General features: G+C 45.4%; 1 protein-coding gene across 1 annotated transcript in view; it reads left to right on the top strand.

Annotated features, from left to right (window-relative positions):
• The window catches only part of LOC309361268 (uncharacterized protein), a gene marked incomplete at its 3' end in the record, with an annotated part of 324,188 nt that extends 297,455 nt beyond the window's left edge, over positions 1-26,733 (top strand). Inside the window, exon 2 of the mRNA XM_081896174.1 lies at positions 25,417-26,733. Within this exon, the coding sequence (XP_081752300.1) occupies positions 25,417-26,733 (1,317 nt within the window). The remainder of the gene's footprint in view (positions 1-25,416) is intronic.
• Between the last annotated feature and the right edge of the window lie 903 nt (positions 26,734-27,636).

The following is a 27,636-nucleotide window of genomic DNA, read 5'->3' as shown; positions in this document are numbered from 1 at the left end:
TAGGAATAATGAGGACAACAGAAGGTTGAATGCAAGTGAGCTGTGCAGGAGCAAGCTGGCAAGCATGCTCCAAGCAGGCTGCCGACTAGCTGTGCAGAGGCTCCTTTTATTATCAGAGGTCACCAATGGAAACAGTAGTGAAACCACTCTGAACATGACGTATTTCCATCTCAGCACATTTCCAGCATTAGCGAATAAACGTGTTAGCAGGTGTTTCCCTAAAATGTTCCCCGATACTTGATTACATCTGCGTCCCTGGTCATGCTCCAGCCAAGTGTTATGTCTAGTAACCAAACCTGTGAGAAGACAAACGGCCAGGGGGAAAACCCTGTCTTCTAGCCAAGGGGTGAGAGTCCAGGGAGTGTGGGTGCAAGGCTCCTTGGCACACTGTTGCATGCCGGGTGCGAGGTGTGCCTCAGCACAAGTGGAGCCTTACCTCCATATCTCCCCTTTTTCCTAAATATTAAAAGACGGGTGTATTCTGAGTCCGAATTGGTAAAGGCCAAAATGTGAGTCCCAGAGCGTGGTTTACAAAGCTGGAGCAGAGAGGGTCATGACCTGGGGGACAAGGCAGACCCTGCAAAGTTGAAAAAATAAGGAAACACATTGTATGAAGCAACATTCTGAGATCAAGCAGATTATGGGCAAAATGGTGTAAGCAAAAACTTGTTTAAGCCATGGAAGATCAGGAAGCCAGCTAGTGAGCCAGCTTCACAGTTCGTCAAAGCCTTCATTGGCAAAAGCAGGCATAGCATGAAAAGAAACAGCATGGAGTTGGCAGTAAGTTGGGCAAATATATGGCAGCAAATAATGAGCCTAATGTCTCTGGTTGTTCAGGCTCGAGAGGGCTGATGTTGTCCGGTGGAAACAAGGGCTTTGGTGTCACCCCAAGTGACTAGACATGGTTCTTTCCTGGTCTGCACTTGTCGGCACTATGTCTCCCTTGGGTGGTGCTTTTCCGGCATTTCCTGTAGGGTTAGTTGGAAGTTTGGAGTTGGATTGGTCAGGTCCTGATGCCAGGCCATGCCGGACAGTGGATTGGACTGCTGACTGCACACACTGAACTGGAACTCACAATGGACCTGTAGGGGTAAAAAATAATAGCATAGCCCCGCCCCCAGGTGATCAGGGGCCACAAGCTGATCTGAATTAGAAGCAAGATGGTTGCGTGGTGAATCCCCTCCCCCGTTGTGAAATGAAGACATAGGACACATTATTTAAGGTTAATGGGCGTAAAAGGCCACAACTTTATTGATTACAGGAATTGAGAGGTATTGGCCTTAGGCATTGGTTCCTATGGACTACCCGGCATGGAGACCGGGAAGGGTTAACCACCAGCCGGGGGAGTCCTGCTGAAGTACGCCAACTAGGATCCCCCGGGTGTCACCGCTTGGGCCCTGACCTCCCTAGGCTTCGGACAGGGCAACGCCCCCGGAGTCACTTTGGGGGAAGGTGATGGCGCTTCCTTCCCCCTCATTTGCATAACAATTACCCCTGCCAATGCCTAACTGCCTAACTGCCAATCGAGCGAAGCTCGCCGCTAATACCCTCAAACCTGTAACCAACTCCTAATCCCTGCTAAGATGTCCCCCAACCAAATGTCGTTTCCAGCATCTGAGAGATGCACGCCATCAACTCTGTAGAGGGCCTCATTGCTGTACTGGATATTGGGGTGGCCGATGACACCCCCCCCCAGAGCCGCCACTCTACGCGCCACAGCCTGCTCTAAGATCTTTCTTGCTCTATTAATTGCAAACGGGCACCGACAATTTCTCCAAACCTGCCTTTCAAGCAGCGAGGACCAGAAGATGGTAATGTTGGGATATGAAGCCATCAACTTGGCAAAGTCCTCGAAAATGTTCCATCTTAAGTATATGGCTTTTCGGTATGCTAGATCATTCTCGCCCAACTGGATAATTATGGCGTCAGCGGGGCCTTTGGTGGCGGCTCTGGCCATCACAGCTGGCTTTAATTCAGCCCAGCACACCCCCCTCCGTGCTATCCAAGCTACGTCAACATTTGGCGGTAAATTGAGGTTTTGCCCAAGGCCGGTGAAGATGGCCCGGTTCGTTGCCCAATGCACAATGCTGTGGCCCACCAACCAAATGCGAACCCTCTTGTGTCCTGGAAGGGAAATGAAAGACAAACCGAGGTCAGGTAAGATGTCGCTAGTCATAATTTTTTTCTAACATATGCTTTGTAGGCGTCAGACTTCCACCGCCCCATATCCTTTATCCTCTCAGCTGAAAGGCCAAGGTGTACTGCCGTGGTGGCGGCCCCAATTTGGAAGGAGTGAGACGCAAATTCCGCCGCAGGCAGCCTGCAAGCCACAATCGCCAAGCGCTTGACACGTGTAAATTGGTGCCTTGCCAAAAGTGAGCCATCTGCATGTATTATGAAAGGGCCGGGGTTGTTGGGTCTTAAGTAAAGGAAACGCCGAGTATCCCTAAGCGGGCAAGGTCCCCTCTTTTGAGTTGCTAGCAAGTGAAGGACGGCCCCCCCTACCCCACTGGTCCGTTTTTTAACTTCACACCTGCACAATTAAATCAGTGCTAGATAACGTCAAGTCACTTAAGAGGATACCCCTCTGTCTGGAGCCCGGGCCACCTTCGCATACCACCTCGCCTATGCTCAGCGCGCCAAAGAAGGCAAGGGAATAGGCGGCAGAGAATAGGCGGGCTTTGTACTTCGACCAGCATACCGCTCTTAACTGAATCTGTGTCAGTATGTCATAAGTTATGGGTCTCCTTTTGTCATCACTGGGGGGCTGGAGTCTGCGCCAGCCCTCTAAGGCCTTACGCACTACGAAATCAGCGCACGGGTCGGTAGAAAACAGGGCTTTACAAAAGAAAGATATCACAGAGGACTGAATATTAAGTGTCTTTGCTGCCCTGCCCAGCTCCTTCAGGTGAACTAAGTAGCAGAGGACCTCCCTCTTTGAAGGAGGGGAATCCTGCCTCGAGTTGGGTATACTGTTGCGAAACTTTAAGAAGTCGGCCCAAGCTTTCTTATAGGATCTCAGCGTGGAAGGGGCAACTGAACCCAATACTCCCTTCATCACTTCTCGTTCCCAAGGCTCCAGAGGTGCTCCGGGAAAGGCTGCGGCAACTGCTGAGCATCCGGCGCTAACAAGCGGAAGTGATCCATCTGAAAACGAGACAGAGCATCTGTGATGTCATTATTAATGCCAGGAACTAACTTTGTGGAAAAGTACAGATAGGTAGCCGTGTTGGTATGCCATAGTCAAAACAAAAAAATTTCCTTCCAGTAGCACCTTAAAGACCAACTAAGTTAGTTCTTGGTATGAGCTTTCGTGTGCGTGCACACGAAAGCTCATACCAAGAACTAACTTAGTTGGTCTTTAAGGTGCTACTGGAAGGATTTTTGTTTTGTTTTGTGGAAAAGTAGATATTCTGTTCAAGGCATAAGAGGACTGTCAGGGAACTGCCATCAGGGCCGGAGGGAGAGAGCGGACTCCAGAGGGACTCCAGAGAGCACCCCGGGAGGGGGAAATTCAGCCCATCTTCTGGGGAAGAGAATCAGCATAGCACCAGTGGAGAAGAGGGACAGATGGGGGAAGTGGCGAGGCGGTTCCATGACTCCTTGCCGGGAACCAGCGGGGAGAGTAGGGGTCCTCCACTGCCCACACCCTCCTTGCGCAGAAGGCTTCTGCGCAGGGAGAGTAGGCAGAGACTAGGCGTCAAAGAGCTTCTTTGCTGGAAGAAGTTCAAGAAATGCCCACTGACGGATTCTGCCAGCGATTGAGACAGCCACGGGCGAGTGGCTGTCCGGACAGAAAAGGTTCACTCAGGCAACCCAGCCAGGTGTGGCGCCGGTTTACGCACGAGCAACCCCTAGAACCCGGAGAGGCAGCACGATGAGCCAAACAGGGACAGCCGGAGAGACGGAGCAACAAGCCGTGGTGAGAGGTCTGGTCGAGAGGAACCGAGACCTGGAGGCGCATGTAGCTACTCTGACGGCGCGGCTGGAGGAGAGACGGGCTCAGGATGCACAGGTCAGAACCACCCCCATCGCAAGGAAGGTACCGGGACTGGTACACAAGTTTGGGGGAAAGCCCCAAGACTACAATGCCTTCTGAACGGAAGTTCAGTACGCTATGGAATTGCAGAAAAATGACTTTGCTGATGACGGGGAGAGGGTGGCTTACATTGTGGGACATCCTGCTATTGAGAGACGGGTTAAAATAAAATTCAGATTCTGGGCAGAAATTAGTCCTAAAAATGAGAGAAAGTGATTTGCCTAGCACTTCTCAGTCATGGCCAAGCCCACCTCCTTCGCCTCTTCTTCGTAAGGGAGGTTATTACCTTCGGAATAACAAAGGGGCCCCTGCCCCAATGCTTCCCTTGAGGGCAATCCTAGGGACCCAAGACCCCCGACCAGTGGATGGTCAAGGCCAATCAATAGGACCCTGGCCTGCAAGAACAATTACCATGCAATACGTTCCTTTTAAGACAACAGATTTATTAAATTGGAAAATGCACACATTACCCTTTTCTGAGAAACCTCAGGCAATGCAAGATTTAATTGCTTCCATCATGGTAACCCATCTGCCTACATGGCAGGATTGTAGACATCTTTTGATGACGCTTTTTACCTCTGAGGAAAGGAGGAGAATAGATGCCACTGCAGATAACAATCTCAAGGCTCAGGTGCCAAATTCTGAAGCAAACCCCAATGCTTGGGTTCATGCCAGATACCCACTTTCAGATCCAGGTTGGGATCCTGATAGGGACAAGGACGCTTTGGGCAATTATCGGCAGGAAGTTTTAAAGGCTATAAAGGGTGCTGCCAGAAAGCCTACAAATATTTCTAAGGTCTCTGAGATTTTTCAACACAGTGATGAATCTCCCTCTGATTTTTTGGAACATTTAATGGAGGCATATAGGATTTATACCCCCTTTGACCAAGAAGCCCCTGCAAATAAGCAAATGGTTAATGCAGCATTTGTGACGCAGAGCGCTCAGGATATAAGAAAAAAACTCCAGAAGCTAGAAGCTTTTGAAGCATTAAATATGGAACAGCTCCTGGCAATCGCCCAGAAAGTTTTCATAAACCGGGAAAATGAGGTTAAGAAAGACAGAGTTCAGGAATTGAAGCTGCAGCCATTAGCCAAGGCTCAGCGTTTGATGCAGGTGCCCAAGGGAGAGGTTCAAATAGGGCACGTGGACGAGGAAGAGGAAGGGGACAGCCATTAGGAATGCAATTTGCAGAAAGGAAGGTCATTGGAAACAGGAGTGCCCCAACGCAGGGGAAACAGAGGGACAGCAGGATGGATTCAGGGAACTGAGGGGACGAGGATGGGGATCGCAGCGTGGAAGAATGCAAGCAGGAAGATATGTGAGGAACAGAGGAAGTAGCAGAGATTTTGTTGGATTAGCGCAATTGGAAGAATATGAGAATGAGAATGTATAGGACAGACCGGGCTCAACTCTTTCTTTAGGCTCCCAAGAGCCCATGGTCTCGGTCAAACTGGGGAGCTGCTTAGTAAATTTTATGATTGACACAGAAGCGCAATTTTCGGTGCTGACCAAGCCGTTAAAAGCAAAAAGCAACCAAGCAGTAACAATCGTGGGGGCCACTGGCAACAGGGTCCTTAAACCGTTTTTGCAACCTCAAGAATGCCAGATTGGAGGGAAAACCCTTACACATCAATTTCTGTATGTGCCTGAATGCCCCATTCCCTTGCTGGGACGTGACTTTCTGTCAAAAATTCAAGCCCAAATTACGTTCACCCCAAAAGGGGCAGAGATGAAATTACCCCAGGCAGCTACAGGGATTGTTACAGTAGAGGTCCCTAAAGAACAGGCCTGGATAATGATGATGGCTTTATCAGATAAGGACCCCCCAAGGGGAAATATCACAGATTCCTAAAAATCTGAGAGTCCCACCTGGAGTATGGGCAGAGGACAATCCACCAGGCACGGCAAAGAATATAGCACCATTCATAATAACCCTAAAGCCTGGGGCAAAGCCAATAGCAATTTGGCAGTACCCTATCCCAAGACAAACAGCAGAGGGAATGCAGATGCACATAGACAAGTTTTTGCAATATGGACTTTTGGTAAAGTGCCAGTCAAGCTGGAATTCTCCACTTTTTCCAGTTCGTAAGCCTAATTCTGATCAGTTTCGCCCAATCCAAGATCTGAAAAGGATAAATAATTTAATTCAGACTCTGCATCCCTGTGTGCCCAATCCTTATAACCTTTTAGGATTAATTCCATCAGAGGCAACAGCGTTTACAGTGTTGGACTTAAAAGATGCATTTTTCTGTTGTCGTGTTGCGTCTCAGAGTCAGCCAATTTTCGCATTTCAATGGGAGAATCCTTACAATGGGACAAAAAGCCAGTTAACCTGGACACGTCTGCCACAAGGGTTCAAAAATTCGCCTACACTTTTTGGAACAGTCCTAGCCCAGGATTTGTCTAAATTCCACTCAGTACCTGGGAAAACGGTTCTTCTTCAATTCTTGGATGACTTGATCATAAGTTGTGATAGCTATGAGACCTGTAAAAAGGCCACAGAGGATTTGCTTTATCTCCTTTGGGAGGCAGGATACAAGGTGTCTCGGGAAAAGGCTCAGATTTACCAAGAGACAGTGAAATACTTGGACTTTCACATTTCCCACCAGCAGAGGACGTTGGGATCTGAAAGAAAGGAAGCCATTTGTATTATTAAGGAACCCACAAGCTGCCGGCAATTACGAGGGTTTTGGGGGCAGCCAGCTTTTGCCGCATTTGGATCCCTGATTTTAGCACCCTAGCAAAGCCTCTTTATGAAAGCACAAAGGGAAGAGAGAATGCTCATTTTGAGTGGCATGCAGAGCAAAGGAAAGCCTTCAATGCATTAAAATCTAAACTGATGAAGGGACCAGCCTTAGCCTTGCCAAATCCAGATAGAGCCTTCTATCTTTTTGTTCATGGAAAAAACGGGGTGGCAGCAGGTGTCTTGACTCAGAGATTGGGAAGCTGGAAGAGACCTGTAGCCTATTAGTCAGAACAGCTGGACGCAGTGGCCAAAGGATGGCCACCTTGTTTGAGAGCAGTAGCGGCCACAGCCTTGTTGGTTAAAAAGGCATTTAAATTCACCTTCGGACAGGAAATTTATGTGAATGTGCCTCATGCTGTTTTAACGTTAATGGAATACAAAGGAAGTTATTGGCTTTCCAACGAGCGCATGGCCAGGTACCAAGGGCTTTTGTGTGGTAACCCACAAGTACATTTGCAAGTTGTAAACACCCTGAACCCCGCCTCATTGCTACCCCTTCCCGAGTCAGTGGACCATGAGCCTCATGATTGCATTCAAGTAATGGACGCGATTTATTCTAGCAGTCCAGATTTGCAGGATGAGCCTTTAAAAGATCCAGATGTAGAATATTTCACAGATGGAAGCAGCTTCATAAGGGAAGGGCAAAGGAGGGCTGGATATTCTGTGGTTACCCTCAATGACGTCATCGAAACACGGGCTCTGCCGGTTTCAACCTCAGTGCAGAAAGCAGAACTTGTGACTCTTACCAGAGCTCTTCAGCTGGCAGCAGGCTGCCGCGTAAATATTTATACAGACTCAAAGTTTGCTTTTTTAAACTTACATGCCCACGGAGCCCTGTGGAAGGAAAAGGGGCTCATAGGAGCAAAGGGGAAAGCTCTGAAACATGGCTCGGAATTAGAGGCTCTTTTGGAAGCCGTGTGGGCTCCGAAAAAAGTTGCTGTCATACATTGCCGAGGCCACAGCAAAAAAACCACAAAAACCACAAAGGGAAATCAATTTGCAGATTTAGCTGTGAAATGGGCTGCTCTGTTACCACCGCCCCCTGCCTCTATAACCGCTTCTCTTTTTCCTACAGCAGTTGATGTAGATCAAATAAAACCCATTTACACAGAGGCAGAAGCAAAATGGGCCCTACAAGAAGGGGGCTACAGAATTCCTCCACAGGATGGATGGTTTATCCTACCAGACCAGCAAGTTTTTGTCCCAGAAGCCTTAGGCAGAGACATAGTAAAACAATATCATGAGTCCACTCACTATGGGGCCACAGCATTGCGGGAAAGCCTGAATAGACAATTTTACATAACTAGGCTATCCCAGCTGGCTGAAGCAGTGTCACGTGCATGCCTTCTGTGTGCCAAAAACAACCCCAAGCAAGGCCCAGTGCCTCCACCAGGAATACAACAAACAGGCTTAATGCCAATGGAGATTTTATTAGTGGACTTTACAGAGATGCCTAAGGCGAAAGGTTATAAAGCTCTTCTAGTCTTCACATGTTCAATCACTGGCTGGCCGGAAATCTTCCCAGCTAGAACAGAGAAGGTCCAGGAAGTCGTAAAACGCCTCCTAACAGAAATCATACCAAGATGTATAGGCAGTGACAATGGCCCAGCTTTCGTTGCATCAATAGTGGATGGTGTATGCAAAGCCTTACAAATACAATGGAAACTACACACGGCCTATAGACCTCAAAGTTTGGGAAAAACAGAAAGGATGAACCGGACTCTTAAGGCACAGTTAGCAAAATTGTGCCAGGAAACTCATTGCAAATGGGTAGACTTGTTGCCTATAGCTTTGTTCAGGATCAGATGTTCACCCACAAAAAGACTGAAACTTTCCCCTTTTGAACTTTTGTATGGGAGACCCCCTCCAATAGCCACAGGAATTACAGCAGACTTAACTCAAGTAGGGGGGCAGATAACCGCAGAGCAAATCCAGGCTCTTTCTTCTTCTTTTTTTAAAATAATTTTTATTCATTTTCCAAACAAATTTTATACAATCAACAAATTATTTTACACTCATTCTTCAATTTTTGACTTCCCTCAGTTTCTCTGTCAATCTTTCGTAAAATTTCTATTTATTGATGCATTTCTAAACATGATATTGCAGCTGCCGCTCTACCTAAGCCTAGCAATGGAAAACAAGCCGAGAGTTCCAAGATGGCGTCGTTAGAGGAAGCATTGATTTGAGCTCTGCGTTAGTTGTGTGGTTTTTATTAGTTTGTATTAGTTTTTTACTAGTTTTATCAGCTTTTTTTATTAACTTTTACGAAAAGGATCTCTGCAGCTGCTAGGAAACACTTCACTGGCAGGCTGAGTTAAGCCAAAGACATATCAAGAAAAACTGCTCAGAAAGCCCTGTGGGAACTCCCGTTTGTGTGTCGCCGCTCTCTACTTCTAATTGTTTTAAGAGATAAGGAAGATTAATAGCTGAAGGAAACCTGCTATGAACTTTTACTGCAGCCAAGTGAGTATAACTCCCTAAAGGAAAAGAATGTGACTAGAGAGAAATCCTTGGGAGGAGAGAAAAATTGCTTATCTGATAAGGGCCTGAGAAGGCCTTGGAACCCCTCCCTTTATCCAAAACTGCCTTACGGAGAGTCCTGCGACGGAGTTAATGATACTAGCTTAGTTCAATTAAGTTTTTAACTCAAAGTTTTAAGGTACTGAGACCCTGAAAGAAGATATATATATATATATATATATATATATATATGCAGGTTTTGGTGTCCTCGGGTGTCTTCCCGTGTAAAAGTTGGGGTGTCTAGGCGACGTTTCGACGAGGTCTCACTCGTCATCTTCAGGCTGGTGCTTTCGGCTTCTTGTTACTGGAACAGAGCAAGATCTCAGTGTTTGAGTTCCTATAAATACTGTTGAGGGGGTGTGGTGTATAGCCTCCAATGTTCTGGGCAGAGAGGAAGTTCCCAGGCTAGTGTGCCTTTTCTTCTTTTGTTCCTTAATTACTTGAGGGATATCTTGAGTGATTTCTTGAGTGATATCCTGAGTACCACTTAGGTGGGTCATTAGGTGTGGATTAGTTGCTAAAGTCTTTGTGTCTTGACCTCTTGAACTTTGTGAAGAGTTTTTCTGAGAAGATATATATATATATATGCTTTCGTAGATTTTCACGGGTACAGGAATGCAGGTTTTGGTGTCCTCGGGTGTCTTCCCGTGTAAAAGTTGGGGTGTCTAGGCGACGTTTCGACGAGGTCTCACTCGTCATCTTCAGGCTGGTGCTTTCGGCTTCTTGTTACTGGAACAGAGCAGGATCTCAGTGTTTGAGTTCCTATAAATACTGTTGAGGGGGTGTGGTGTATAGCCTCCAATGTTCTGGGCAGAGAGGAAGTTCCCAGGCTAGTGTGCCTTTTCTTCTTTTGTTCCTTAATTACTTGAGGGATATCTTGAGTGATTTCTTGAGTGATATCCTGAGTACCACTTAGGTGGGTCATTAGGTGTGGATTAGTTGCTAAAGTCTTTGTGTCTTGACCTCTTGAACTTTGTGAAGAGTTTTTCTGAGAAGATGGCTGTACTGCACTTAGTTGTGCTCTGGCTTGGCTTCGTGTATAGGGGCGAGCTGTGGTTTTGTGGCCTGTGTCAGCCAGATCTGTGTAGGGATTGCAGGGGGGTGCAGCATCCGGAGGTGCCACCATGGTTTGGCTACTGGATGGTGTCTGTAATTTATCTGTGGAGAGGGTCTGGGTTTGGGTCTGGTGTGGTTGAATGGTGATGGCGTTCTGTGTGCCTCTGGATCTGGTGTCAGTTTTTGTGGGGAGGGCTAATTTCCAGATGTCTGGCAAGCGGGATGTGTCGTCACGCTTGTTCATGTTGTGAGGGTGTTTCTTTATCTCGATGGCTTCCATGATTATTCTCTTGTGGTGATGTTCCATGTTAAAGAGCAATTTGGACTCTGCAAAATTAATTTTGTGTCCTGTTTCTTTCATGTGTTGGAAAAGAGAGGAAGTTTTTTCTTCTTTTTTGACGGCATTCTTGTGTTCTGCGATACGTGCATTTATTCGTCTGTTTGTTTGTCCAATGTACGTGGCTGGGCAGACTTTGCAGGGTATTTCATAGACCCCTTGGTTTTCCAACTGGATTTTATCCTTGGGGTTTCTGAGGATATTGGCTATTTTTTGGTTGGTGCAAAAGGCTGTTTTGATATTGTGTTTATGGAGGATTTTGCTAATTTTATCTGTAGTGCCCTTGATATAAGGAAGGAGGGCCATGCCATTGTTTTCTTCTGTGTCTTGGTTTTTGGGGGGTGTTTCTTTTTGGATTAGCTTCTTTTCCAACACATGAAAGAAACAGGACACGAAATTAATTTTGCAGAGTCCAAATTGCTCTTTAACATGGAACATCACCACAAGAGAATAATCATGGAAGCCATCGAGATAGAGAAACACCCTCACAACATGAACAAGCGTGACGACACATCCCGCTTGCCAGACATCTGGAAATTAGCCCTCCCCACAAAAACTGACACCAGATCCAGAGGCACACAGAACGCCATCACCATTCAACCACACCAGACCCAAACCCAGACCCTCTCCACAGATAAATTACAGACACCATCCAGTAGCCAAACCATGGTGGCACCTCCGGATGCTGCACCCCCCTGCAATCCCTACACAGATCTGGCTGACACAGGCCACAAAACCACAGCTCGCCCCTATACACGAAGCCAAGCCAGAGCACAACTAAGTGCAGTACAGCCATCTTCTCAGAAAAACTCTTCACAAAGTTCAAGAGGTCAAGACACAAAGACTTTAGCAACTAATCCACACCTAATGACCCACCTAAGTGGTACTCAGGATATCACTCAAGAAATCACTCAAGATATCCCTCAAGTAATTAAGGAACAAAAGAAGAAAAGGCACACTAGCCTGGGAACTTCCTCTCTGCCCAGAACATTGGAGGCTATACACCACACCCCCTCAACAGTATTTATAGGAACTCAAACACTGAGATCCTGCTCTGTTCCAGTAACAAGAAGCCGAAAGCACCAGCCTGAAGATGACGAGTGAGACCTCGTCGAAACGTCGCCTAGACACCCCAACTTTTACACGGGAAGACACCCGAGGACACCAAAACCTGCATTCCTGTACCCGTGAAAATCTACGAAAGCATATATATATATATATATATATGCAGGTTTTGGTGTCCTCGGGTGTCTTCCCGTGTAAAAGTTGGGGTGTCTAGGCGACGTTTCGACGAGGTCTCACTCGTCATCTTCAGGCTGGTGCTTTCGGCTTCTTGTTACTGGAACAGAGCAGGATCTCAGTGTTTGAGTTCCTATAAATACTGTTGAGGGGGTGTGGTGTATAGCCTCCAATGTTCTGGGCAGAGAGGAAGTTCCCAGGCTAGTGTGCCTTTTCTTCTTTTGTTCCTTAATTACTTGAGGGATATCTTGAGTGATTTCTTGAGTGATATCCTGAGTACCACTTAGGTCGCCTAGACACCCCAACTTTTACACGGGAAGACACCCGAGGACACCAAAACCTGCATTCCTGTACCCGTGAAAATCTACGAAAGCAAATATATATATATATATATATATATCCTTTTAAACTTCCTGATTATTACCGGGGGAGTACCAGAGCCTTTGCGGTATTCATTTTGTAGCAGTAGAAGAAGTAAACTCACCTCTGCTTCTCCATCACGTTGTCTTTCTCCTCTTTTACAACTACCTCATGTCTATTTATCTCAGCCAATGCTTTGTAGCGTGTTTATTACAACAAAATAATCTACAACAATGAAGAAATAATTTACAACTTTAAAGAAACAATGGTGACGACCAGGAGTGGCTGCAAAACCTCAGACTTTTCTCTGAAGGCTGCAAGACCTACCTCTAAAAGAGCCACTCTAAAGAAAACAAAAACACAAACAAAAATCACTTGCTTCTATACGAACAGAGCAAAATGTGGAACAAATGAGGAAATGACTGAAATGAATGAGAACGAGAACGAGAAGGGAAGAGAAAGTCTACTCTCTCCTACCAATCTCTCTCACAGCCATAGTGAAGCACTGGCTATGCAAAGAAAGGAGTGTACCAAAAGCAGTGATAAATGCCTGAATATATTGGAACCAACACAAAATATCCTCAATACAGTCAATGAAGCATCCCCGAAACTGAAAGCCAAATCCAAAGTTCCCCCCGAACCATCGTTAGATCAAAAAATGGAGGAACTAATGTTAAAACAAATTTCGGAACTGGCCTCGGGAAATATTAAACCTTCGAAAGACTCTTATCCTCATCCCCACGAGACAAATGAAGAGGGTCTCTCAATCATCAAATGGCTAGTGCTCCTTACTGAGGACATTGAATCCATAAAGTCCTACTTGGACATTTGCACAAAAATTCTTACCATCATGGCTGACTCCTGTAAAACTCTTTGGAGAAAACCCGTCGGAATGCCTTCAAAATCGGAAAGTAAGCATGGCCTCGCCCCCACCCTCTGTAGGAGTGGCCCTTTAAGGAAGGGTAAGAAAGCCTGCAGAGCTAATGCTTGTAAAAGGAGATCCATAGTTGTAAAAAATGTTTAAAAAAGTAAAAACATAAAAAATCTTAAGACAGTGCATTATAAAAAAATGGTTTTTAAAAAGCTTTTTAACCTACTAGAGAGCACAACAGCCTCTGGGACTACAGGGAACCTGGTGAAGTCTTCAGCGAAGAAGTCAGTTAAACAGGATTTGCCCCCAAATGGCTGTGCTGATAAAGTGCTGGATTTTCTAAAACCTTCAATGCTTGCTCCACCGCCAAGCTCGAAGCAAGATTTGTCACCCCAAGATCCATGGTCCTACGTTTTAACTATAGACAACTCCAAATCAAAAAAGGAGAGCATTCCAACAAATAAGAACTGGAAGCTGGTGTTGCTTCAAAACAAGCTTGTTTTCTCAAGCTACCCTAAGCCTCCAGGATTTTTATCTCAAGAGGATCGCAAAGTCCATTTACTGAACTTCCTTAAGGCATATATGCCAGGTACTTTGAGTAATCCCTCGGAGCTGGACCAAGTGGAATATCTATATTTTGATGGCTTGCTTGCCAGGGCGGTGGTTACATTCCATGATCGGAGAATGGCAAAACTGATATATAAACACAGAGAACACCTAAAGACAAGTGGTGTAAAAATATCAAGGTACTTTAAAAATGAGGCCTCTCCTATCCCACTATTCACCAGTCCTACGACCTCGACTGCAACACCTCATCAAAAGGCTGAACACCACACTTTAATTTATATAAAAGACACTGAGGACTCGCCTAATCACCACCCAGAGTTACTTATTAATGATCTTCAAAGACCAGACTCGCCCGGGACTTTATATGAGGCGAGCCAAGGTAACGGGTTCGAAAGTTTTGAAAATAATTTAATCTACTCCTACTGCGCTCTCCCCCAAGAAACTCAGAACAAAATACTTTATAGACTGAATAACCTTTGCTCTTGTTTGACAAATTTGACGAAGGACCAACCGGGACTACATAATCAAAACATATCTGAGTATGTCCCAGATCAGGCCTCATGCCTCTATCGTCACGAACTGGATTTATGGGCCGAGAAACCCTCTGTTACCCCAGGCCAAGTGGTTGCTGCGGAGATGAATCCATCCTCACAGATCTTGGAGCTGAAACGCCCCTCCTATAACCCAGCTCGCATGCAATCCATCCCAGAGGCAAACCTGGTCACTACATTAGCATGGGATAAAATGAGAGAATTAAATGAGACTGAATTGGGCTCCCCAAATAAAGTGCCCAGCATAGATGCGACAGGTTGCAACCCTAGCATTCCACCCTCCTCAAATGTGAGCATACTGAATACATCTTTAAACATCATTGAATTAGCATCTGAACTATATGATCCCGCTGAAAGGGATAATAGTAAGAACCAGAGGAACTTGGTGTGACATCCGGAATGCACCACGCATACCTCACTAGCACCCTTAAATCAAAGTTCTCTCCAAACTCTTTCTATTATGTCCTGGAATGTAGCTGGACTTTCATGTAAATTAGCTGATCCTGATTTTATAAACTTTCTTGAATCTTATGATATAATACTTTTGCAGGAAACCTGGTCTCTTAAACCTTTAAATATTCCTAATTTTATTACCTATAATTTACCCGCTACTAAAGTGTCAACAAAAGCCGGTTTGATCTGTGGTATTAAACAGTCTTCTAACCTTAAAATTAATTATATCAGAAATATTGGACAGTTTGCACAACTGTTATCACTTACCATTGTATACAGGGAAATTCTTCTTCTAAATATATATTTTCCTCCCATAGAGCTGGAAATTAGACCAGATTATGGTTGGAATATAGTCTCTGAAGAGTTGTATTTAATACGTAGTAAATCTCCAGATATTCCCCTGATTGTAATGGGAGACACCAATGCTCGAATTGGATCAGACAATACAGCGCTCTATAAATGCTATGGCTCAAATCTAGCTGAAGATGCCCCACTTCCATTGAGAATAGGGAGGAACTCTAAGGACATCATTATTAATAAAGCGGGAGGAAAACTTCTACAATTGGTTTTAGAATTGAACCTCTCATTTTTGAATGGCTCAATGTGGCCGGATATTCCAGGAAATTTTACTTTTAGCTCCAAAAGGGGCAGGAGCGTAATCGACTATTCTCTAGTTTCCGTTGAAATGTTAAATGAAATTGCCTCTTTTACAGTTGTACCTCGCTCAGAGAGTGACCATTTCCCAATAGTTTTAGAGATGTACAGGAATCCTAGAAATAATGATATTAGACCTCCTATTAGTATTGGTAAGACTATTTATGCCAAAAGAATTTATATAAGTGATAAAAATAGGGAGGATCTATTAGCAGTATTTGAAAATAACCCAGTTCTTCTGGAACCTGTGGCTAACCAAAATTTGATGCCCTTGGAGGATAATGTTTGTTACTATAAGACTATCCAGGCATTATTTTCTTCTTTTTTAGACCCTCAGTCCAGCAATAAACCTTTAAATAAGTATAATTGGTTCGATAAAGATTGTATTAACTATAAGAAAGAACTTAGAACTTGTCTAAAAGAAGCCTATATTACCAACTCTCAAGGTCTCTGGAAGACTTATTTTGAAATGAAAAATGCTTTTAAGAACATGCTCCTGGAAAAAAAATCTGAGTTTGCACTAGCTAAATGGTCTAAAATTGTCACTGCATTAGAAATTAAAGATACTAAAACTTTTTGGTCACTTCTCTCAATAAAAAATACCACTGAGTTCCCTAATATAAGCGATGAGGTTTGGATTTCACATTTTACTGCTGTTTTTTATGATCACAAAGTTTGTAAAAAGGAAAATTTTAAAGTTTCTTTGGCAAAAACCACACAATTTCAAATTACTGTTGAGGAGATGAAAAGGATAATCCTTTCGTTTAAGCAAGGGAAATCACCTGGTATGGATGGCATCCCAATAGATCTGTTGAGATTAGATATAGAATGGTGGGCCATTAAACTTGTGCCACTTTTTAATTCTATCTATCACTCAGCCCGTGTACCTAAGTCGTGGAACAACTCAATAGTGATACCGATCTTCAAAAAAGGTGATAGGAATTGCCAAGAGAATTACAGGCCTATAAGTTTGTTACCATGCATAAGCAAAATCTATGCCAAATCTCTGCTTATTAAATTGGAAGAATGGATGCTGACAAAAGGCCTACCTGGTAAAGAGCAGGCTGGTTTTAAGGCAGGCTCGTCAACTCTTGACCAGTGTCTAGTGTTAAGTCATCTTGTGGATAAATATGTCATGAGAAATAAACGGAAACTCTTTGTGGCATTTGTGGATTTAAAAAGTGCCTTTGATTCGGTCGACCGCAACAAACTATGGACTAAACTAGAACACCTTGGTATTGACCCATATTTACTTACACTGATTCAAAGTTTACATTCTAATAACCAAATATATGTTAAAGTATCAAAAGATGGTAGACTTGCAGGTCCTATTCTGAACAATCGAGGAGTTAGGCAAGGCTGTATCTTGGCCCCCACCCTATTCAATCTTTTTTTATCTGACCAACCAATATTCCTTCAAAACGCAACCACTCATACTCCTTATTTAAACAATTGCCCACTCTCTTTACTACTTTATGCAGATGATGCTGTAATTATTTCACTCTCTTCACTCTCTGTTTTGGGTTTAAAAAAATTATTCAAGAGTTTCTCAAACTACTGCTCTCTTAATAATCTCAAAATTAATTATGATAAGACAAAGATTATGCAATTCAGAAAGAGAGGGAACCCAAAAGGCTGTATAATTAATGGACATCTAATACAGGAAGTTAAGCACTTCAATTATCTGGGAATCACATTTAAAAATAATATGAATTGGAATACACATATATGTGCTGCTATAGCTAAGGCCAAAGTGACAGCCCAACATATTAAATCCTTTTTTTTCTCCAGTAGGAAACAGATTCATCCCAGCTGTATTGCAAGTGATTGATATGAAACTTTGTGCCCAACTTCTATACGGCACACCAGTGTGGATTTCAGGTGACCTCAAGAGGTTGGATAAATTTCACGCTTCCCTTTTGAGGTCATTATTAAGACTTGCAAACTCAGTAAAATATGAAACAATATGTTGTGAGCTGGGAATATTGCCTTTATCAGTAAGAGCATGGCTGAGGACCTTGAAATATTGGATCTTCCTCCATTATAGAGCCCTATCCCCTAATTCTCTACTTTACGATCTTTTAAGTGATAATGCAATCTACAATCTATCATTGATATGTAGGAGAAAACTGGATTCTATAGGGCTCATTCTAACTGACTTTGAAATCTCTGATCCCAAAGATACATGGGAAATTATTAGGAAGACTCTTACAGAAAAAAGTGTTCTCGCCATGCTTGAGGTTGCAAAGCATAGCACCTGCTCTCCTATCCACTTAAATCTCCCTTTGTGTAGAGATTTCCAAAAGGGATACATGACAAATCTGAAGAAACATGAATCGTGTAGGCTGTTTATGTTGGCCAGATTTAACATGTTTCCCTCGGAGGTAGTGAGAGGAAGATACTTAGCTATCCCAGAATCTGAGCGTCTCTGCAAATGCAGTAAAAAGGAACTAGATACTCTAGAGCATATATTCTTTTCCTGTGATTTTGGCAGTTATGCCAGAATACAACTGTATGAGGCCCTAAAATTCAGTAAACAGATTTTTACTCAACCAACTGTTCAGGACATGCTGGCAGACAGCGATGATCAAATTACTTTAATAGCGGCCGAATTTTTAAGAGCTGTCCATGAAGAAAGAATGGGCCATGATAAGGAGACCTAGTGGTTGTTAATGGTAGGTGATGATGTTGCGTTGTATTATTATTTTATATTATACTGTATTATGTTATTCATGTACACCGGTTAATTTCTGGGAGTTAAGAATAGGACTAGGATAAATTGTGTTTGCTGTACCCATATTTTATACAATTTGCATATAATGTTTGTTTGTTAATGTGTGGTGTGATATGCCTAATAAAGGATTTTGAATTGATTTTCATTCCCCCGACGTGCCAGATCCCTTACGCAGCCGAACCCCTGTACTTCACTCGACTGGAAAAGTCTCAGCGCGCTAATTCGTGAGTATGGGAGGGGAATTGATTTTGAATTGAATTGAATTGAACATGATATTGCCTTTCCCAACTCCTTTTCCTCTTACTCTCTTTTTTGCGATATTTCTTACTATCTCACAGAGTCTCTTCAAAACCAACAAGCGTTGTCTGTACATCACATATATTTTTCAGATATTCTGTAAATTTCCCCCAGTCCTCAATAAACTTTTGGTCTTTCTGATATCGAATCTTCCCAGTCAATTTGTCCAATTCTGCATATTCAGTCAATTTCCTTCTCCATTCTTCCACTGTTGGAATTTCTTCCTGTTTCCATCTTTGGGCCAGAAGTATCCTTGCGGCAGTCACTGCATATTGAAACAATTTACAGTCTCTCTTATTAATTTCGTTTCCTACCATTCCTAATAGAAAGGCCTCTGGTTTTTTAACGAACGTATATTTCAACATATTTTTCAATTCATTGTATATCAATTCCCAGAAGTCTTTCACCCTTTTACACTCCCACCACATATGATAGAAAGTACCTTCTTTTTCTTTACATTTCCAACACTTATTGCATGTTTTATACATTTTGGCCAGTTTAACTGGCGTTATATACCATCTGTAGAACATTTTCATTACATTTTCTTTTAACGCAGTACATGCCGTAAATTTTAACCTTTCATTCCATAATTTCATCCAATCATCATACTGTATATTATAACCAAAGTCTCTTGCCCAGTGTATCATTACTGCTTTTACCTCTTCATCTTTTGTATGCCACTCCAGCAACATTTATAATCATTATTCAATACCTCCACTTGGAATTTTGATTCTTTACCTTCATACCCACACATTTTACAATCTTTTTTAAACATTTCATTAATCTGAAAGTAATGTAACCAATCGTAAAAAAATTCTTTCACCTCTTCATAAGTTTTCATTTTCCATTCCCCCCCCTCTCTTGTTACCAATTCTCCATATGTTATCCACCTCCCCCTCATATTAATTTTTTCACACTCATCACTTCTAATGGTGAAATCCAATGGGGGAGTCTAGGTTCCAACAAGTTTTTATACCTCTCCCACACCTCTATCAATGATCTTCGGAAGATGTGGTTTTCGAAACCTTTGTGGATTTTTTTCTTCTCATACCATAAGTAAGCATGCCAACCAAATCTGTTATCAAATCCTTCTAAATCTAACAGCTCTCCATTCTCTAATTTAATCCATTCCTTTATCCAACAGAGGCAAGATGCTTCATAATATAATTTCAAATCTGGCAGGGCGAAGCCACCTCTTTCTTTTGCGTCTGTTAATAACTCAAACTGTATCCTAGGCTTCTTACCCTGCCAGATATATCTTGAAATTATTTTTTGCCAATCTTTAAAAATTGATGCCCCCTTGATTATCAGCAGTGATTGGAAAAGGAATAACGTCTTTGGTAGCACACTCATTTTTATCGTAGATATTCTCCCCCAAAAGGACCACTTCAGTCTTCCCCACACCTCCAAATCCCTTTTTATTTGATTCCACAAGGGCAGCCCTAGGCGAGCACTGTGAAGATGAATTTTTTCTGTCAAATTCTGTGGGGAGTGTTGGGGGAGGATTTATAGGATTCTTCTCAATGGGCATATACCCAGGAGTAGTTTCTGAGCAAAATCGAGCGGCGCTGTTTGCTCTTACAAACTCCCCTGAGTGAGTGCCTGAGGGCCCTGCTCCTTCCTGCTACTTACCATCTGGCCTGGGGCGGGGCCTGAAGCCTCACAAGGACTGCGTGCTGCTTGCTGCCTGCTGCCCAGGAGGACTCCCCTGAGTGAGTGCCTGAGGGCCCTGCTCCTTCCTGCCACTTACCATCTGGCCTGGGGCGGGGCCTGAAGCCTCACAAGGACTGCGTGCTGCTTGCTGCCTGCTGCCCAGGAGGACTCCCCTGAGTGAGCCCCTGAGGGCCCTGCTCTTGCCACTTACCACCTGGCCCAGGGCGGGGCCTGACAGGCCTCACTAGGACAGTTGTTACTGCAGGAGGGGCACAGAGTGTTTTTAAAATGTTTTTTAAAAAATTCTTTTGGATTTTTTGTATGTGGGGGGAGGGATGGATGTTTGTTTGGGTTTGGGGAATTATTTTTTTTATTTTGATGTTTTTGTAATTTTTACAATTTTTTTTGTTTGTATTGTTTTATTGGTTTTGTTTGTTTAAGTTGTTATTTTGTTCTTAGGGGGAGGGGTCAGGGCTGCCGGGGAGTGGGCCCCAGCCCACAAAATGGCTGGGGCATGGTCCACAGGGGGGGGGGGTGCACTGGGACAACCGATCTCAGTGATCACGGGTAGGAGGAGGAGTTACGCTAAGACTAGACCATGTCATTACAGAGGGGGCAGGTTTAGTCGTTATCTGAGGACCATTCCTGCCTCCGGGTCTGGTCCTGACCGGATGGATACTAGAATCAGCAAGGGATACCCACATGACCTGAAGGTGCTGCTGTGCAATGCCAGGTCAATGATTCATAAGACCACTGCCATCCATGACTTGATCATGGATGGAGGACTTGACGTGGCATGTGTAACAGAGACTTGGTTGGATGAAGCAGTTGGGCCTGTCCTTGCCGCTGCTTGTCCACCAGGTTTCTCTTACGCACAGCAACCCAGGTCATGTGGGCGGGGAGGGGGGGTTGCAGTGATTTTTAGAAAGTCATTAGTTTGCACCAGGCGTCCTATTGGGAAGACCCAGTTTTCCGAGTGCATGTTCTGGAAGTTGGGCAATAGGGGCAGTACAGGATTCCTTTTGGTGTACCGACCTCCCCGCTGCACCAAGGATTCCCTGCCCGAGCTGCTTCAGGTCGTGGCGGATGTTCTCCTGGAGACACCTAGCTTGGTCGTCCTAGGGGATTTTAACATCCATGCCGACACGACCTTACAAGGGGCAGCTCGGGACTTCGTGGAAAGCATGGCCTCCATGGGGCTGTCCCTGAATAAGTCTGGCCCAACCCATAGCCGCGGACATGCCTTGGACCTGGTGTTTACCTCTATGGATGTTGGTGATCTGACACTAAGTAAAAGCGAAATGAAAGAAGTGCCATGGTCAGATCACTTCCTGGTGCAACTGGACTTCTCTGCGACCCTGTTGGAATTCTTGCCCGTCTTGAGGTATGTGCCTATCTGTTCAGGCACCGGCTGAATTCCTTAGACCTCCCTCCGGCGACTCCCGGCAGGAAACAACATACTCGAGGTCCGTTCCGGCGATTTTCCTCAGGCTGTGAGGAAAACACACCAACTGCTCCTCTCTTCCCTTTGGTGTCCCCAGGGAGGGGAAAGAAGCAGACAGAAATCTATTTACATCTTTTATTCCTGTCTTTTACTTCAGTACAGAGAAAACATGTCTGCACTCATCAGCAGTTAGAAAGAAACTCCACCCATGTACTTCCAGCACAGGTCATATGACTAACCCACTGAGCTAACATCCGGTGCTCAGTACAGAATGGACTGCCCCTTTATTCCCATGGCAACAGTCACAAACTTCCTGTTTGGCTTTCCAGCCACAAGCAGCAGTCTTGGCTGCTATAGCCTTTGCTTGCTGCCGCATTGCTGCTTTAGAATAACATACTCCCCCTAAAGTATCAATGCGTGCTGCGAGCAAAGCGTCATCCAGAGAAGAAAACAAACAGTTGTTATACTTATAACATTCCCCTGTTGTTTCAGTTCCACCCTTGGAACTACCCGCTACTGGTTTTACCAATGTACCTCTCTGGTTGTGTGACTTCCAAGGAATGAGTGCTTCTGCATTACCTTGGTTAGCAACTCTCTGTTGTGCCTTTGTCTCTGACTCAGACACAGCTTCAATTTGACCTTGGTCGTTTACAACAGCAACACATAAGTTAGCAAACTCTTGTGAATACCTCTTGGGTGGTACACCCTTCGTTGCTCTCTCAGACCTACGTAAGAGGTGCTGCTCTTCTTTGATTTCTGGTTCAGCCTCTGAACTCTCTGGAGAACCAGTACTAAGCTTAATCAGTGGTTCATCCTCCTCTTCTGAGGGTCTAGTCATCATGTGAGATTTCCTCTCAATGACTGTGACAACTGAGCTGTCTGAGCTATCGCTGTCATCTTCAGTAGTACTGAACTCAATAAGATCAAACTCATCATCATCATCATCAGAATCATCATCACCTGTGGGAAATGTTGGAACAATCACTTTCTCCTGTTCAGGAGCACTCTCTAGAAATTTTGTGAGGATCACTTGACCAGATTCAGACAAAATTACTCTGTAGAGACCCTTTTCATAACCCACAAAAATGCCTCTGGCATTCTTTACTCCACCTGGAGCTTCTGTTCTCACATGAGACCCAAAAACCTTGAAATGGGCAACAGAAGGTTTTCTGTGGAACAGTTTCTCAAAAGGAGAACATCCCAACTCTTTTGAAAACTTTCTCAACCACGTGTAACAGAATGACATTAGCGACTCAGCCCAGTACTCATGTGGCAGATGTGAACTTAGCAATTGCGCATGCATTCCCTTTTGCAATTCTTTGTTCACCCTACTACAGACACATTTGTTCCAAGCTTCTTCGGAACTAGCAATTTTGTGTCTTATCCCTTTCTTCTTCAGGAACCTCTGGAACTCCTGTAAAAGAAAAATTGGCTTCTCATCTGTGCAAAGACAACCTATGTCAGCATCATGCATATTTTTAACCTTGTCACAAAACTCTTTAAACCTTTCTAAGGCTTCTTTCGGTCTCTCCAAAAGATAAATCCAGACAAAACCTGTAAAAGAATCAACACATATTAGGTAATACTTTGCATTGCCTCTAGAAGGTGCAAAAGGACCAATCACATCAGCATACACCCGCTGAAATGCCTTGTCGACCCTCGAGGTGACCTGCTTGGTGTTCTTCTTGGCTACACCTGTAAAAGAAATCATGTTAGAATCACAAGAATTACATTCCATGTAATCACTTTGATCAAAAGTTAACAAATACAGTCCATCTTTCTCTTTTGCAGAAAGATACAACTCTCCATCTTTGTAGATCTCGCAGTTCTGATCATAGGACAGTTTTAGTCCCTTCTTGGCAATCTGCGAAACGCTGAGCAGATTAAACTTCAACTCTGGAACCAAGTAAACATTGCTTATAGTCAAGTTCAGACTTTTAAGATACACAGTCCCAATTCCGGTGGCTTCAAGCTCTTGACCGTTGGCTAGTTGCACAGCGAAGCTTTGCTTCTCAAACGTAGAAAATAGTCCTCTGTGTCCTGTCATGTGAACTGTCGCGCCCGTGTCTGGGACAAAGAAGTTTCCCACCTCTGGTGTGGCTTTTAGCGACATCAAAGCTTTTGCAGTCTTTGCCTTTGGCTTGGTGTGACCTTTGTCTGACGCCTCAGACTTTGCGGAGCTCGCCTTGGCTCCTCTGTTCTTACGTGGCTTCTTGCAGTACCGCTGAAGATGCCCAGTCTGGTCACAATTGTAGCATCGGACAAGGTTCAAAGCTACGGCGTCTCCTCCAGTAGCTTCAGCAGTGGGGGTGTTAGAACTCCATTCTTGTCTCCCCCTGTCCTTCACTTCCAGGGCGGAAAGTCTGTCCTGTTCATTCAGAACCACGGCAAAGACCCTCTCCGAAGTCAAATCCGCTGCTGGGAGAGACCCCAGCTGACTGGCAACCGTTTTGTAAGTCCAATTCAGACTGTTGATCACCATGAAGCAAAACACTTCCTCCTGTAGACGGAAATTGCGTTCCACCATCTGTTGACGCAGAAATTTCATTTCTGTCAGGTGCGCTTGAACATCTGCATCAGGCGCAAGCCTCAGGTTGGTCAGCTTCTCAAAATACAGCAACGCTGAAGAACCTGCATCTCTCTGATGTGTCCTTCTCAGCGTGTCCCAAACATCTTTCGCGTGGTCTAAATCTTGTATGTGGATCAACTGCGAATCTGACACGCACAGAATTATAGCAGTTCTGGCCTTCACATCCTGTGACTCCCAAGCACGCGTTGGTGCTGCTGGAATGGGGTTCTCAATCACCCCAAACAGTCTCTGATTCTGCAGCAAGGCCTTCATCTTAATAGACCAAGATGCATAATTGTCACTGGTCAGAAGGTCTGGAGTAGGCAGGCCTCCCCCCTTCTTGGCATCCATCTTGAGTCCTTGCATTGACTCTCAAACACAAGCCTCTAAAATCCAATAGCTGGCTTGTTTACACTCTGTGCACCTGGCAGCTCTCAACGCTGGCTGCGTTGGAAATTTCCAAGAGCTCTTCAGACTCTGAAGACAAAACATTCCATTTTAACTTTCACTTCTCCTCTCTGAGGCATGGCCTTCGTTGAAGGGCGTCGCTTAGCAACAGTGCATTCCATCCCTTGGACAGGATTAACCACAGGAATGTTTGGAATGCGGTTTCTCTTTTGACTGGAGCTGTTTTTATCAAACCTTGCTCCCTCGAAGCAGAGAATAAATCAATCTGCATTCACACTTCTAAGCCCGAAAATCTCATACCTGGGCTCCGTTGCTTGGCTTTCAGATTCTTCTGGTCAGCTTCTGGCTGCAGAGAATCAGCCTTCTCACCTCAGGCTTCCATGGAGGCCACTCCTTGATGCAGAGGTCGATGGATCGAAACCATCCTCTGCTACCACTGTTGGAATTCTTGCCCGTCTTGAGGTATGTGCCTATCTGTTCAGGCACCGGCTGAATTCCTTAGACCTCCCTCCGGCGACTCCCGGCAGGAAACAACATACTCGAGGTCCGTTCCGGCGATTTTCCTCAGGCTGTGAGGAAAACACACCAACTGCTCCTCTCTTCCCTTTGGTGTCCCCAGGGAGGGGAAAGAAGCAGACAGAAATCTATTTACATCTTTTATTCCTGTCTTTTACTTCAGTACAGAGAAAACATGTCTGCACTCATCAGCAGTTAGAAAGAAACTCCACCCATGTACTTCCAGCACAGGTCATATGACTAACCCACTGAGCTAACATCCGGTGCTCAGTACAGAATGGACTGCCCCTTTATTCCCATGGCAACAGTCACAAACTTCCTGTTTGGCTTTCCAGCCACAAGCAGCAGTCTTGGCTGCTATAGCCTTTGCTTGCTGCCGCATTGCTGCTTTAGAATAACAGGTTGCAGTGATTTTTAGAAAGTCATTAGTTTGCACCAGGCGTCCTATTGGGAAGACCCAGTTTTCCGAGTGCATGTTCTGGAAGTTGGGCAATAGGGGCAGTACAGGATTCCTTTTGGTGTACCGACCTCCCCGCTGCACCAAGGATTCCCTGCCCGAGCTGCTTCAGGTCGTGGCGGATGTTCTCCTGGAGACACCTAGCTTGGTCGTCCTAGGGGATTTTAACATCCATGCCGACACGACCTTACAAGGGGCAGCTCGGGACTTCGTGGAAAGCATGGCCTCCATGGGGCTGTCCCTGAATAAGTCTGGCCCAACCCATAGCCGCGGACATGCCTTGGACCTGGTGTTTACCTCTATGGATGTTGGTGATCTGACACTAAGTAAAAGCGAAATGAAAGAAGTGCCATGGTCAGATCACTTCCTGGTGCAACTGGACTTCTCTGCGACCCATCCCCTCTGCAGGGAGGTGGGACCAATTTGGATGGTCCGCCCCCGCCACTTAATGGATCCAAATGGTTTCCAGAGAGTGGTAGGGGATGCTTTATCCCATGTTGATGGCCTTTCAGCTGATTCCCTGGTGGCCCGCTGGAATGCGGAGTTAACCAGGGCTATTGACTGTTTGGCTCCGAAGCGCCCTCTCCGATTGCATGGAGCCCGGAGAGCCCCGTGGTTTTCCACGGATCTGAGGGCAATGAAACAATCGTTGAGACGGCTAGAGCGCCGGTGGCGGATAACTCATTCCGAATCTGACCGGACACAGGTTAGAGCTCAACGTCGAGCCTACCAAGTGGCGATAGCGACGGCGAAGAAGACTTTCTTCACTGCCTCTATTGCATCTGCAGAAAACAGCAGCAGGAGACTTTTTCAGGTGGTTCACAATTTAGCGGAACCACCTGCAACATCGGGGCCCAGTACGGGCCACATGTTCTCCTGCAATGATTTTGCAAGGTTTTTTGCAGATAAAATCGCTCAGATTTGGGAAGAAGTAGACTCCACCGTGGGAGCAGGGCCAGGGCGGGAGAGTGCTAAAGTTCTGTCTAGTCAAGTTGAGTGGGATCAATTCCAATCTGTTACCTCCGAGGATGTGGACAGGCTGCTTGGACGAGTGAAACCAACCACCTGTCTCCTGGATCCTTGCCCATCCTGGCTTATAAAAGCTAGCCGGGAAGGACTGGGCGATGGGCTTCGTGGGGTGGTGAATGCTTCCCTCCATGAGGGAGCCTTCCCAGACCCGCTGAAAGAGGCGGTTATTAAACCGCTTCTTAAAAATACATCTTTAGATGCGGCCACAATGGCCAACTATCGCCCAGTCTAAAATCTTCCATTCTTGGGCAAGGTGATAGAGCGAGCGGTTGCCGAACAACTCCAGGCACGCCTGGAAGAAGCGGACCATTTGGATCCCTTCCAGTCGGGATTCAGGCCCCATCATGGGACTGAAACTGCCTTGGTCGCACTGGTTGATGATCTCCGGCGGGCTAGGGACAAAGGTGAGAGCTGTTTCCTAGTTCTGCTGGATCTCTCAGCGGCGTTTGGTACTGTCAGGGGTTCAGGAGCAGAGGCACAGGGGAAAGAGGAAGCGGAGAGCGAAGGGGAACAATCTGAGGGCAGCGTAGGTGAGGATGACAGTGGGGCAAGAGATTCCATGAGCCTGTCTAGTGATTCGGAAGATTCCCAGAAGGGGGCACCGATAGCTAGAGCAAGGGGGGTCCCGGGAGGGACGCACCAGAAGCAAGGGACCAGCGGTGACTCCCAGAGCAGCAGCTGGAGATCGGGACCAGTTTCCCCACCAGAGCGTAGCGGGGGGGGGGGGGGAGAGTCCCAGGTGTCAGGACCGGCTTCCCCTCCAGGGGAAAGAGAAGATGAGTCAGGGCTGACCACGCCCCTATCGCTGAGTGAAGGAATAGAGGGGAAGTCAGATCCAGTTAGCCCCCCCGAAGGGGGAAGCAGTGAAAGGAGCAGTGTAACGGTCAGGAGGAAGGTTGCCGGCTGGGCGCGCGCGCCAAGTTCAAATGCACAGGCGCGCGGGACAGCCGGGAGCGCGGACTGGGAGCCAGGTCCTAAAGCACGCCGGAGGCAGGGGGAAGAATCCGGGGACTCTTCAGCATCAGAAGAGTCCAGAAAGGGCAACACCCCAGCGGGCAGAAGGACCCAGAGGAGAAAGGAGCAAAGGAGGAGGTGGAGCAAAGCTAGGGTCTTGAACTGGTCTCTGGGGGGAGGA

The sequence above is a fragment of the Podarcis melisellensis genome, assembly GCF_964234715.1.
Source record: "Podarcis melisellensis genome assembly, chromosome: W".
Taxonomy (NCBI): Eukaryota; Metazoa; Chordata; class Lepidosauria; order Squamata; family Lacertidae; genus Podarcis; species Podarcis melisellensis.
This window is presented reverse-complemented; position numbering and strand designations above follow the sequence as displayed.